The following is a 12744-nucleotide window of genomic DNA, read 5'->3' on the forward strand; positions in this document are numbered from 1 at the left end:
TTTCTATATGTTTTTCTGTGTGTATGTGGTCACGTGTCTGTGTATGTAATGACGTGTCTATGTATGTGTTTCTGTGTGCGCCTATGGTCATGTGCCTGCATGCCTCTGTACATGCTTGTGAGTGCATTTGGCCATGTAGTTGTGTGTATTAGCCAGCTAATGTGTGTGTGTCTGTTTGCGTCACAGTGTGTCTCTGCGTGTTTACTTTGCGTGCCTGTGTATGCATCTCTGAATGTATGTACATGTGTGTCTGTGGCACTTTGCCCATGAGTGCATGGGTGTGTCTATGTGCAGCTGTGGTACTGAAATTGTTGTATGTGCGTGTGCCGTCTGTTGTGCGTGACTGGTAAATAGAACAGGGGGGGGGGAGGGGGTGACGCCTATCCCTCCTTTATCGATAAGGGCTGTCCCTCGTCCATTGATCTGACCCTTCCATCGGCCCCCCACCCCATAATGCCAGACCTGGCCTAGGCAGGGAAACAAGGCCAGCCTGACAGCATCCTTAGCACCAAGAACCAGGACAGGGGGACAGGAGGATTCTGGAGGTATTAAAAACAATCTCTATATTAGGAATAACAGGAGACATTGCCCCATGCTTAGAAAATGGCACGCAGGATGGGGTGATTCTGGACAGATTGGCACACATATTTTGAGCCATGGCACACACAGGAATAACAAAAAAGTCAGGTGGTGTGTCGCTCTCTGTGCGAGTGTGTGTGTGGCTCTGTGTGAGTGTGTGTGTGTGGCTCTCTGTGTGAGTGCGTGTGTGTGTGGCTCTCTGTGTGTGTGTGGCTCTCTGTGCGAGTGTGTGGCTCTGTGTGTGAGTGTGTGAGTGGCTCTGTGTGTGTGTGGGGGTGTGTGTGTGTGTGGGGGGGAGGTGTGTGTGTGGGGGGGTGGCTGTGTGTGTGTGGGGGGGTGGCTGTGTGTGTGGGGGGGTGGCTGTGTGTGTGGGGGGGTGGCTCTGTGTGTGTGGGGGGCTCTGTGTGGGTAGCTTTTTTTGTAGGTGGCTCTATTTGTGGGTGGCTCTGTGTGTGTGTGGGTGGCTTGGTGTGTGTGGCTCTGTGTGCGGGTGCAAATGCAATAGGTCTCGCATTTGCAAGAGATTAAGCTATTGGCATTGTAAATGACAATGCCATTTATTTATATGTTTTAAAAACTAAAACATAAATAAAAATAATGTCATGAGCAATGCCAGTAGCTCTAACTTTAACAATGCCGAGACCATTGTATTGTAAATGCTTGTTCCTCTCCTATTGGAGGAACTGAAATTTCGGTACAAAGGAGGACTACCAGTGAGTGGTCCCTACCCATTTCCTCGGACAGTAGTCTTCGCAACAAACCCATGCGACAGCTAAGACTGTCATTTTATTTAACAACTGGTTCTGCATGAAGTAGGAGTCATTTGTATTGTGACTGCTATTCTCCAGCATATGCGAATAGGTTGTCCCCCTTGGAAACTAATCTGTGATTGCACATTTCTGGGGGAGCCTATCAGTAGCTGATGATTACATTATTTCATATTCTCCGACTTGACCATGTGAATACATCCCTTTATGGAATTCCCTGATAATGTAACCATTCCTTTTTAGATTTTCAATGGTTGTTCTTGTACACTATTTATCTGGGTACACTTGTTTTAGATGATAGATGGGCCGGCCTTTAAGGGGATGAGAGTAGCCTTCTTACTTATGCAAGGCAGTCAATAGAGGGAGATAAAGGTGCAGGACTGAAGGGCAGTTTTAGCGTCTTCCGTCACATTACTTGACATGAAGGTGCATTACAATCTGCTGCCCACTTGGGCGTGATTTAGACACACAGTATGGGTGGTGCACTGCACCATCTTGCATTCAAATCAGGCTCAACTAGAGGCCTCAATAGGGCATAGCTTTGACTTACCTTCAGGCACTTAATTTCCTTGGTGTATGACTGCTAAATGTTTCATTATGCTACTGTTTTTCATATGTTCGATTGGTTTACATTTTGAGTTTTTCACGCTATGTGGCATACTAGATCCCTTATTTTGTATACTTTATGCTTGCATTGTTGCACATGATACTGCCTTTCCTTACCCTTCCAGATGGCGCCCCCTTTTCTACACAGTCATCCACAGACAGTATGGTGTACTGCTTTTATTTATTTGCGCCTATTCCTAGGCAATTAATGTGACATGGGTCACGTCTTGAGGGTATGATGTAGAAAGATGCACTATTCACCCTCTCCTGTGTGAGCGTTTGTTTAGTCTTGGGAGGGGGTGTGTGGGGGTGGAGACGCACACACACTAATTTCTGGAGAGGAGCCCCCAAAACATACATTACTTAGATGTTTTTTATTTTAGGAGGAAACCCCCCCACACCCGATTTTTAAACTCCTAACCCTCCTCTATAACTTTCCTACCTGAAGTCTAAATTTAACATTACCTCACATAACCTCTGTCCTCCCCTAAATACTATATTTACCTGTACCTCTCTTGACCTCGATTAATCCCTAAAATTACCCTTACCGCCATTTTCCTCTACTCATCCCTAAAGCCTAAAATTACGAATGCCTCCCTTTTTTTCACTACCCACCCACAACCATAAAACCCCCCTTACCTCATTTTATTACCTGCACTTTACCCGCCACCCCATCAAATGCATTTAAAAGTAGGCTATGTGATAAAAATACTTACCTGCATGGTGCAGTAAGGGGCAATAAAGGAAGCGTAGTAAAGGTAAAAAATATAGCCTGTACTTACCTGTGTGGTACTTCCCTGCATTGTAAAAACGGTGTGGTAAAGGTCGTGCCTGGTAAAGTCATTGTTGTAAAGGCTGTACACTAACTAGCCAACAATTACTAGACCTCTGAAAATGTAGTTTACTTGGTGCTAAGCAACTTTTGAATACATAATCCTCGCCTTCAGTATCAGAATAGGATGAAGAACGTTTTAGCTACTTTGAGAGAAAGTTACATTTCGTTTGGGAACACAGAGGCGAGTATTTGCTCACCTACCAATACCTTATTTACTGGATTTCGGCTTGCAATATAAGGTATGAGGGACTGATTCAGCAGATGAATATATGATTATACCACGATTTCAGTTACCACGCATGGCTTTACCACGCGAATTTTACCTCGCAAGTGGCTTTACCACGCTGGTATTTACAACGTAGCATTTTACTACGCATTGCAACGTCTTACCTTCACGTCTTTCTCCACGAGCCCTTACTTCCATCCTCCTTTGAAACAAGCGTCAAAACACGTATACCAAAATAAAAAAAGGACTGCTTTTTTGACGTACACGGCACGTCTTTGGGGGAGGCTCTTTCCTCTTTCTTTTAAATTTATGTTCGTTTTTTGGTTAAAGTAACCTGCTTGTTATTTTTGGGGGGGGAGACCCCCCCCAGCCCCCCCCCTCCCTCTGCCCCCCCCATGCCCACGCAGATCGACTTGAAGGAATACCACGTCTCCCCCCTAGCCCGTGGTAAAGACGTCGTGGAAGGTACCCTGCGTGGAAGGCACCCTGCGTGGTAAGTGTCACGTGGTAAACGTGAGTAGTGGTAATGCCTTCGTGGTAAATGATGTTTCCCCAGCAGATGACAAATAGAGGACATACCTCCAACCATCATGATGGCACTCCGCTCGCCAAATTACAAGACAACAGCCGGCACAGCTTTCATCTCTGTACATTGAAAGGAACAGCTCTGAGAGCAGTTGCTTTCAATGTAATAACGGTTTGGTGGACAGGCTGTCCACTAAATGAGTTCTGAAAAACAATTTGTAAACCCCACAATATGAGATATTTCCATTTTGGAAGTGGGTTTCTTTATGTTTTTCCTGTCCCCCACTGCCAAGAAGGGACAAGAAAACAAAATACATTACACAGCCCACCGGTAAGTGGGGTTCTTTATGTTTTTCCTGTCCCCCACTGCCAAGAAGGGACAAGAAAACAAAATACATTACACAGCCCACCGGGCAAGCTGTGTAATGCCATTCCTCCGACAGGCCAGATTTGTTGGGCAGCATTGGAGGAAGCATTCCCTCAATAAGAGCCAATGGGGGCTCCGGTGACAGAATCCGTAAGGTCTACCAGTCTCCATATCAGACTAGAGAACCGAGGGTTTAGCAGGCATGGTACTCCGTTGTGTTTCCGTATACAAATATATCACAATCTATTAACTGAAAAACGGTTTTCATGGTATGAATTTGGGTGTTTTAATTAGAGCGTTTTTCGCAGTTCTCCGACGAGGAGCTGAACCTTTTGCCAATGAGATATCAAGAGGTAGGTTCTGCTCAAACAGGAAAGACAAGGCCATTCACTCCTTACAACTTGCTCTACTGCAATTGAATTATGTCGTTTTCCTATGAATTTATAGAATCCAGGAAAAAGTAAGGTAATTTCCCTATGCCTATGAATTTATGGAATCCAGAGAAAAGTAGTTTGTGATGTTCAGGGAGCTTTAAAAGGAAGCATAGGAAAAATAAAATGAATAAGGCAAAAACCTAAACTCTGCATCCTTAGTGGCATTGAAACTTTCTACCACAGTAGCTAGCACATTTTGCATTCCTCCCTATGCCTATACACTCTAGATAAAAAAAATGTGAGACCATCTGTTTAAGAGGTAAAGCTTAGAGCCAAAACTGGGCCAATGCAAGAAGAAAGTCTTAGAAAACGCACCAGTATATGTATGACAATGGTTAAAAAAGAAATAAAGCAGGATTTTGGAAAAGCAAATCAAACTCAAAATGTCACTCCTTAGAGATACTGTGGCAAGGCCAATATGGAGCTATGCATGAACTAAGGTACGCAAACCTTTAATGAGGTTAAGATGTCGGATAACGAAGAGAGGCCAGAATTCCTCACAAGCCATATGAGAGACTGTTGAACTTAATGGAAATGTTTACTTTACGTTACTGCTAATTAAGGGGGTTCCACAACTTACCAAATCACAAGGTGCACCATTTCATACGAGCATACTGGATTTTGGCAGATTGCTTTGCTCAATAGATGACAACATTAAAACGGATGGTGTTAGTTGTCAGACTGATCTACAGTTAGGAAATGATAAGTACTAGAAAAGGTGTCCGGTAGATCTAAGTTTGCAGAACTGCAGAATATTAAGAGAATGAATGTCCTTTTGTTTCCACAACACTGTGCTTGTTAATACTAGTCCGCACGCTGAAATGTGAAAACCATCACCTTCTTATCAAATTACTTCGTTGTGGACTTATCTGTCAAAACAATCTTCAATATCTTAGGCACCCATTCCACTGCCTCCGCTATGTGCTTTTCCTCACTATACACAGGTGTGATGGGCAATTGGACAGCAGTGACACAGGACTGCTATCAGGTCCAGTACCACAGTAGACTCTAAGAGGCAATTCCTGTGCCACATTAAGGCATTCTAGCCTTTCATTATGGCTAATGGTGAAATCTGTCATATGCAGTCTTAAACATATCAACCAGCCTACTCAGGTATGGAAGAAGACATAATCCAACTCTGACAATGCATCCAAATTGGCACTTGGCATGGTGCAGAACTGTCACTCATCGACATGGACACATTTAACATAGGTAATATCGCTAAAGTCATGTGTGCAATAGCTTGCCTCTAACCAGTGCGTTCTTAGGAGACCCTGGCCTCAACTCTCTATAGATGCTATTAATGACAGATACAGTAAGGGTAATAAGCACTGTCTTCCTACGGCTTACACCTGGGACCATTGTCTCCTGCTTGTGTTAAATATAAAGGACCTTTAGTCTCCTTTGAAATCATTTTTTTCCTTTTCATTCTTGAGTCCCTTGTATAGGAAACACTTGATTTTTGGGGATTTCTCCTTTTTCAAACAAGTGTGGGTTTTAACTTTAGAAGGGCCATGAAACCGTGAAGAAGCTTGGTCACCTGCCCAGCCAATAGCCCTAGCTCAGTATCAGAAACATTTTGTATTTTCTCACTCTGACGAGATCCATTGTGATCTTTCCTCAATGTCTTTCAAATCCGGATATCTTGTAACGGAGGATGGATCTTGCTTGCAGTATTTGTTGATGGATCCACTGCGAACTAGTGACGGAACTGTAGTCCCTTGAGTGCGCAAATGTTTTGTTCTCAATGATGCACGTGGTCCCCCAGTTAGCAGCATGGCTGTTAGGCACTCCACAGATTTTGTCTCACAGTGAAAAGGGCATTGCCAGGTTTGGTGTGAAAGCAAATTTTTTTTTATAGGTGCAATATATCCAAAGTGCAATACATACATACAGACGCCTTTCAACACAGATGTTTAACTAATATAGAAAGAAAACCTTGCGAGTCGATTTTACGTAGACTTCAACTGCAACTAAAGCAGATTAATGACTAACAAGCTAATTAAATAGGAGGAGTTGTTTAAAGGCATCAAGATGTAAGAATATGGACGGTCTCACAGTAAAAATACAATAAAATTTCATGGAGGTACATGAAATTGTATAAAGGCCAGGTGCATGGCACAATTTGTCTATGCCGACACATGGGAAAGAGGAAGTGACGAGTACAACCAATAAATTACCAGTATTCAACTATTAAATCAATGGTAAAGACATAGCACATCAACAGTCAGCAGCTGAGTAAGCAGCACAAACAATGAAAAAATAATGAGAATGCAATCGATAATTTACGAAACAAGATTTTATTTAAAAAATGCTATGCCTTGTTTGCACTGAATGAGCAGGGAGATTTCATAAAAACATTTACTGTGGATATGCAATTCCCTATTCCCACTAAATTGCTATGTATTTAAAGATTCCTTAATAAATAATGACACGGTGATCACAGCAAACACACAGAAAGGGGTTAAACTATTAAAAAGAGTAAAATCTACATTGTGGGTATCAATGGCTTGAGATGTTTAAAACCCCCATGACCGATATTGTATTGACTTGAGTGCTGAAACAATTATAGCTACAGCACAAACAATCCATGCCTCTAGTACTGTACCTCAAAAAAATGCATGTCAATTTTCAACTATTATGAATATAAAACTCAGGTTTTACCTACCATAGGGGTGCGCGTGCTCCATCTTGAATTTCGTTTGATGGCACCAACTACAATGCTGATTTCTCCCTGAACAACATAAATATTTTTATCCACCATCCTCTCAACACTAGAAACAAAAATAAATCAAGATTAGAGAGAATTGTACAAGCCCATTTTCAAACAATTGCCTATTATTTAAAAATACGACTGTTTAGGTAACCAAGTCTGCATCTAGTACAAATATCGTTTGTGCAATGGTAGGCAAGTGTGCAGGCACTTACTGGAAACGAGGCACTAATAAGACAGAATGACTAAAGACAAACAAGCATTTGCAATGCAATAGGTCTCGCATTAGGAAAGTTTGAGCTATTGGTATTGTAAATGACATTTTTTATTTATGTTTTGTTTTTGAAAATAGCGAAATTAATAGCTTTGTCATTTACAATGCCAATAGTTATAACTTTAGCAAATATGACACCTATAGCATTTGTAATGCAATATGTATTGTATTTACGTGGCTTACATGTATTTTTTATTACAAATAACAATGGCTTTTAATTTGTTTTAATAATTAATAGTTAAATAATAGTTATTGTAATTTATAATGGCAATAGCTTAAACTTTTGTAAATAACTTTTGTGAAGATTATGTTCAGTGTATTTTATTGTGACGAAAATCCAAGAATAGAAGGGAAATATTAACATCTTTTTGTTACATTTGTAATAAAGTTTGAAACATTGAGAGAACATATTTGAACCAGTTGTTGTTGAATGGTTGCACAGATTGATGCTGTGGTGGCGCTGAGTGATGTTGTGATGGCGAACGAGTGATGCTGTGGTAGAGCATAGTGATGTTGTGGTGCCCCTGAGTGATGCTGTGGTGGTGCCGAATGATGCTGTATGTAATGCTATGTTTTGTTTTGCTATCCTATGTTTTGTTTTGTTATGCTATGCTATGTTTTGCTATCCTTTTTTTTTTATTTGTTATTGCGGCTCATAGAACAGAAGATATACATTGTTACAAAAAAAAAAAAGAGATACTCAAATAAACAGAATGCAAATTACTTTTGATACAGAATTCATAGACATAAATCCTAGCTAGAAAAGCCATATAGTAGACCAAATGTTGCAGACAATAACAACGACTTGAACACATATTGTATTTCACTTAAAAAAAAAAAAAAAGTCGCACATTTTCTAAAATTTCGTTAGCGATTTTGTGCCTCTTTGTTTAGCCAGAGCAGATTCCATAACATAGATTTCATTAAGGAGAGACCACCATTCCATGATATGTGGAGGAGTAGGAGAGATCCAAGCGCGAGCAATAGTTAACTTGGCGCATGACAATATAATAGTGATAAGAGTTTGCTGTGGGACATTAACAGAGTAAATATCAAGTAAAATTAAGGGTGCCGTCAGAGACGTGAAGCAAATCAGTTTTTGTTTCATTACTTTATCTAAAGCCATCCAAAATTCTGATCGCATGGGGCACGAAAAAAACATATGTTCCAAGTCCGCAGCAACAAGGGCACACTTAGGGCATTTAGTTCGTTCAGTATATAAAGCATTTGTAGACCATTTTGATATCTTTTCTGGAGTATGATACAGCATGCAAGTAGTTTTAAATTGCTGAAGCCTCAAGCTAGAGGACGAAGTGGAGCCATTACTGTTACGGAGAGATAAACTAATCATATTCGGGGTGATGTTAATCCCCAAAATTTGACTTCATTTTCCCGCCAGTTTGGAGCTATCAGCAACCTTATATGAATTAAAACATTTATACCCAATACTAAAGATTTGTTCTTATCAGAATGCAGACAGTCCCAAATATCCGAGTCCAGTAATTCAAAAAGTTTCATCTTCCGAATAAAAAAATCATGCAATTGTATATATTTAAACCTCATAGGTTCCGTAGCCTTATGTAAAATCTTAAGTGACTCAAAACTCAAAAAACCTTGTGCCCCATACAAGTCCCCCAGTGTTTTTATACCGCACGCACCCCAATAATTAATTGCGCCTTCATTAAAAATTCCAGGTAGGCCAGGATTCCCCCATAGTAAGAGTTTAGGGTGAAAAAAGAGGTATGACAGAAAACCAAGATATTACGCGAGATTTTAACTAGATCCCGTGCAGTCTTAAATTTCACCCTTTTGAAGTAATTGGGATCGTTTACCCTATACAAAAATAAGTTAGAGTCCGAGTTTAACATAAAAGTAAGAAAATAAAGTTTATTATCTGTACCAAGTAAACCTCGCAGGCGTCCTAGAAAAGTTGCCCAAAAATACAACTTAAAATCTGGGAAATTCAATCCCCCATTATCAGGTGCAGCCTTAAGCAGCTCCATGGAGCGCCGAGCTTTACGGTACCCCCAAATGAAGCTGCTAAATATTCCGTCTAGTTTTTTAAAGAAAAAATTACTCAGTGACAAAGGGATAGAACGGAATAAATAAAGAAATTTAGGTAATATTTTCATTTTTATCAAATTAATCTTACCTATAATATTAAGGGGAATTTTATGCCATTTTTTTAACGACTTTATCGTAGCTTTAACTAAGACATAATTTATAGTTATTATTTCTTTAATATTAGCGGAAATTTTCACCCCTAGGTATGTGGCCCTCTTACACAATCCGGGTATCGCAACCTCCGATTTATAGTTAGCAATTATTTGGGTTTTGTTTAGGTTTAATTTATAGGCAGACACATCACCGAATCTGCTTGCCTCACCAATGATTCCCTTAACTGCCTTTATAACATCCACAGAATAAATGGCAATGTCGTCGGCATATGCGGTTATCTTCAATGAATAAGGACCCCGTTTAAAAGGAACGATATCAGATTGCAACTGTAAGGCATAAAGAAAAGGTTCCATGGATAAAGCAAACAGAAGCGGTGAAAAAGGGCACCCCTGACGAGTGCCCCGGGATATAGAAAAGCTAGTTGAGGTCAGGCCCGCATAGCTCACTTTCGCAGTTGGGTTGTCATACAAAGATTGAATCCAAATTAAAAATTTGCAGCTGAAGCCAAAGCTGGTCATTACCTGCCAGAGATAGTCCCACCCCACTCGGTCAAAAGCCTTTTCTGCATCCAGCAGAATCATAGCGAGTGGGGTGGTCTCTGTCTCTGCAATGTCAAAGGCGGTATTGGCCATATTAATATGGGCCGTGGTATCTCTACCAGTTACAAACCCATGTTGTTGCGGGTTAACTATTTTAGGGATAAGAAGGGCCAGGCGAGTAGCCAGAACCATGGCAAACACCTTAGCGTCAGCGTTAACTAATGAAATAGGGCGGTATGAGCCACAATCCTCCGCCGGTTTATCTTTTTTAAAAAGAAAACTAACTTAACAACATTCCAGGAACCAAGTGCCTTTCCGTTATCCCCAATAAAGTTAATAACTTGATGAAAAAGAGGTAATAATTCTTCAATGCAGATCTTGTAGATTTCAATGGGTATGGCATCTTCCCCGGACGCTTTCCCTGATGGTAGGGCGAAAATCGCCAGTCTAATCTCTAGCTGGTTTATATAGTCAGACAATTGATCAAGCTCGGGTAAATCTAAGTTTCCTGGAATGTTGTCAGCTAAATAATCCTGGATATTAGATGATGTCGGGTAAGTTTCTGGGGTATATAGTTTCTTATAAAATTTAGAAAACTGATCTAATATCTGTGATGGTTCGTTATATGTGATGTTATTTGGTCCAATCAGTTTCTTAATCAGAGTATTAGCTCTCTCGTCCGCTGCCTTATATGCTAATAATTTCCCTATTTTATCCCCGCTCTCATAATGAGTAACATGATACTTATGCATTTTTATACTACTTTTTTCCCACAAAATTGTCTTAAGAGTCGTTTTTAACCTCCCTAATTGTAATCTCAATTCAAAAGCATTAGATGAGCGTACCCGGAGTGCCTCAGCCAGCAAACACTCCACCGCTAGAATCTCATTGATCAACAATTTGTCTTTTTTACCTAATTCGGAATTCTGTCGGAAGAGGAATCGCTGAGTGAACCCCTGAATACTTGCCTTACAGGCATCCCATACTATGATGCATGTAGTGGAATTTATATTAAATTTAATAAAATCCAAAATATGTGCTTTAAGTTGAGATATAAATAAAGTATTTGTAAATATCATCACAAAACTTTATTCGACAGTTATGTCATAAAAGCACATATTACAATACAGTCAACAATTTATAAATTAGCTAAAAAGTGTTAAAATACAATTAAACCATTCTTTACCCATCGAATAAGTAATCACACACATATAAAAACTCTGAGTATAAAATGTAGCCAATTAATTCATTCTTCTGCCCCTAAAATATTACACAATTTGTAGACCTAAAATGACAAGTAGGGCAGATAGATGACCAGAGCGTTGTGCAGACATATACCCCGAGGAGTTAAAACTAAGAGGAAGGAAACCACAAAGAAAAGTAGTATTCACTCCTCAGAGCCTAGGTGCAATGAACTCAACCTGATTCGCCAAGCCCACCCCAAAAACTTTGCAACAGCTAGGGAAATTGGAGGTTCAGGATCCGAGCACAATATTCTCAAAGCAATTGCGTGCCTTCTGATTCCCATCACTCTACAAATAGGCTTTAACCAGATTTTACGTGGCAAAGTGTACAGCGGGCAAAAGAAAAATATGTGCCCCACTGTTTCAGATTGATCGGTACACTTGTGACATTTATCATTACTTGCACCCCCCCATCTACAAGTGAATACACTGGTTGGCAATGCCCCTACTCTAAGTTGGAAGTACAATTTCCGATCATTTACTTTCTCGATCATATCCCAATATCTTTCGAAAATTGGGCGAGACTTAAGCTCGAGAAAGCGGCCTGTAAGATGGGTTGAGAGGCCTCTAGAGGTTTCTGCTGTATATACCATTTCCCAATAGCGTTCCTTCAACTTGTCCTTCGAGGGGAATGTCGCATTAGATGGATTGGTCCAAAGTTCAGTTAAACCAAGGTTCCTCAAAAGGGATCTAATTTCGTTTAACCATTTTACCTTATGAGACGAATCAGCTCTTATAACGTCCATAAGACTGCTAGAGTAATGAGTAAGTTCCTCTGTACACCAAAGCCTCCTCCAATAAAGTAGGGGGCGAAGTTTTGCAAGATGTTCCACTGGCTTCTTACCAAGATCAAGTAATAATGGCCTTAGGGGAGCGCTTTGGGGGAGGGTTGTTATCTTGCGTAAAAACGCATTCTCCAATGTGATCAAACCCTTTAAATTCTCGAACCCCCACAGCTCCGCTCCATAGAGACAAGAGCTCAAAACTTTCATCCCATATATATCCAAAACTGGGCTGATGTGTTTGGTGAGCGAGGTTTTGAACTTAGTTAAAAGAATTCCAGCTAGTTGTTTATGCGACAAAACTGCCCGATCTAGTTGGCAGTTCCATCGCATATCGCTCTGTAAAGTGACCCCCAAGGATGTAAAGGAAGTGACCTGTTCCAGGGGCATATTATCCATAAGGACATTGTCCTTGAACGACTTATGCACGTTAAAGGACATGAACTTCGTTTTTGCCCTGTTCACCTCCAAACCACGCAATTTACAGAATTTTTCTAAGAGCCGGAGGCCACTAGGCGTCTTGGACATTATTAGAGTATCATCCGCAAACATGAGGATTGGGATGAGTGTTCCTGCCAACCTCGGGGCATCCGTGGGCGACAGAGCGAGGAAGTCGGCCACCCCGTCGACAAAGAGCGAAAACAGGATAGGCGCCAAAACGCAACCCTGTCTCAC

The 12744-nt window shown here is 40.7% G+C and overlaps 1 protein-coding gene across 4 annotated transcripts in view; it reads right to left on the minus strand.

Moving 5' to 3' along the window:
• GBF1 (golgi brefeldin A resistant guanine nucleotide exchange factor 1) overlaps nt 1–12744 on the minus strand; it is a 2365494-nt gene that overhangs the window by 2232557 nt on the left and 120193 nt on the right. For all 4 annotated transcript variants that reach the window (XM_078643218.1, XM_078643217.1, XM_078643220.1 and 1 more), the window contains exon 2: nt 7008–7113. In XM_078643218.1, the coding sequence (XP_078499344.1) occupies nt 7008–7103 (96 nt within the window). In that variant the 5' untranslated portion in view covers nt 7104–7113. The remainder of the gene's footprint in view (nt 1–7007; nt 7114–12744) is intronic.

Source organism: Lissotriton helveticus, chromosome 5_1 (assembly GCF_964261635.1).
Source record: "Lissotriton helveticus chromosome 5_1, aLisHel1.1, whole genome shotgun sequence".
Taxonomy (NCBI): domain Eukaryota; kingdom Metazoa; phylum Chordata; class Amphibia; order Caudata; family Salamandridae; genus Lissotriton; species Lissotriton helveticus.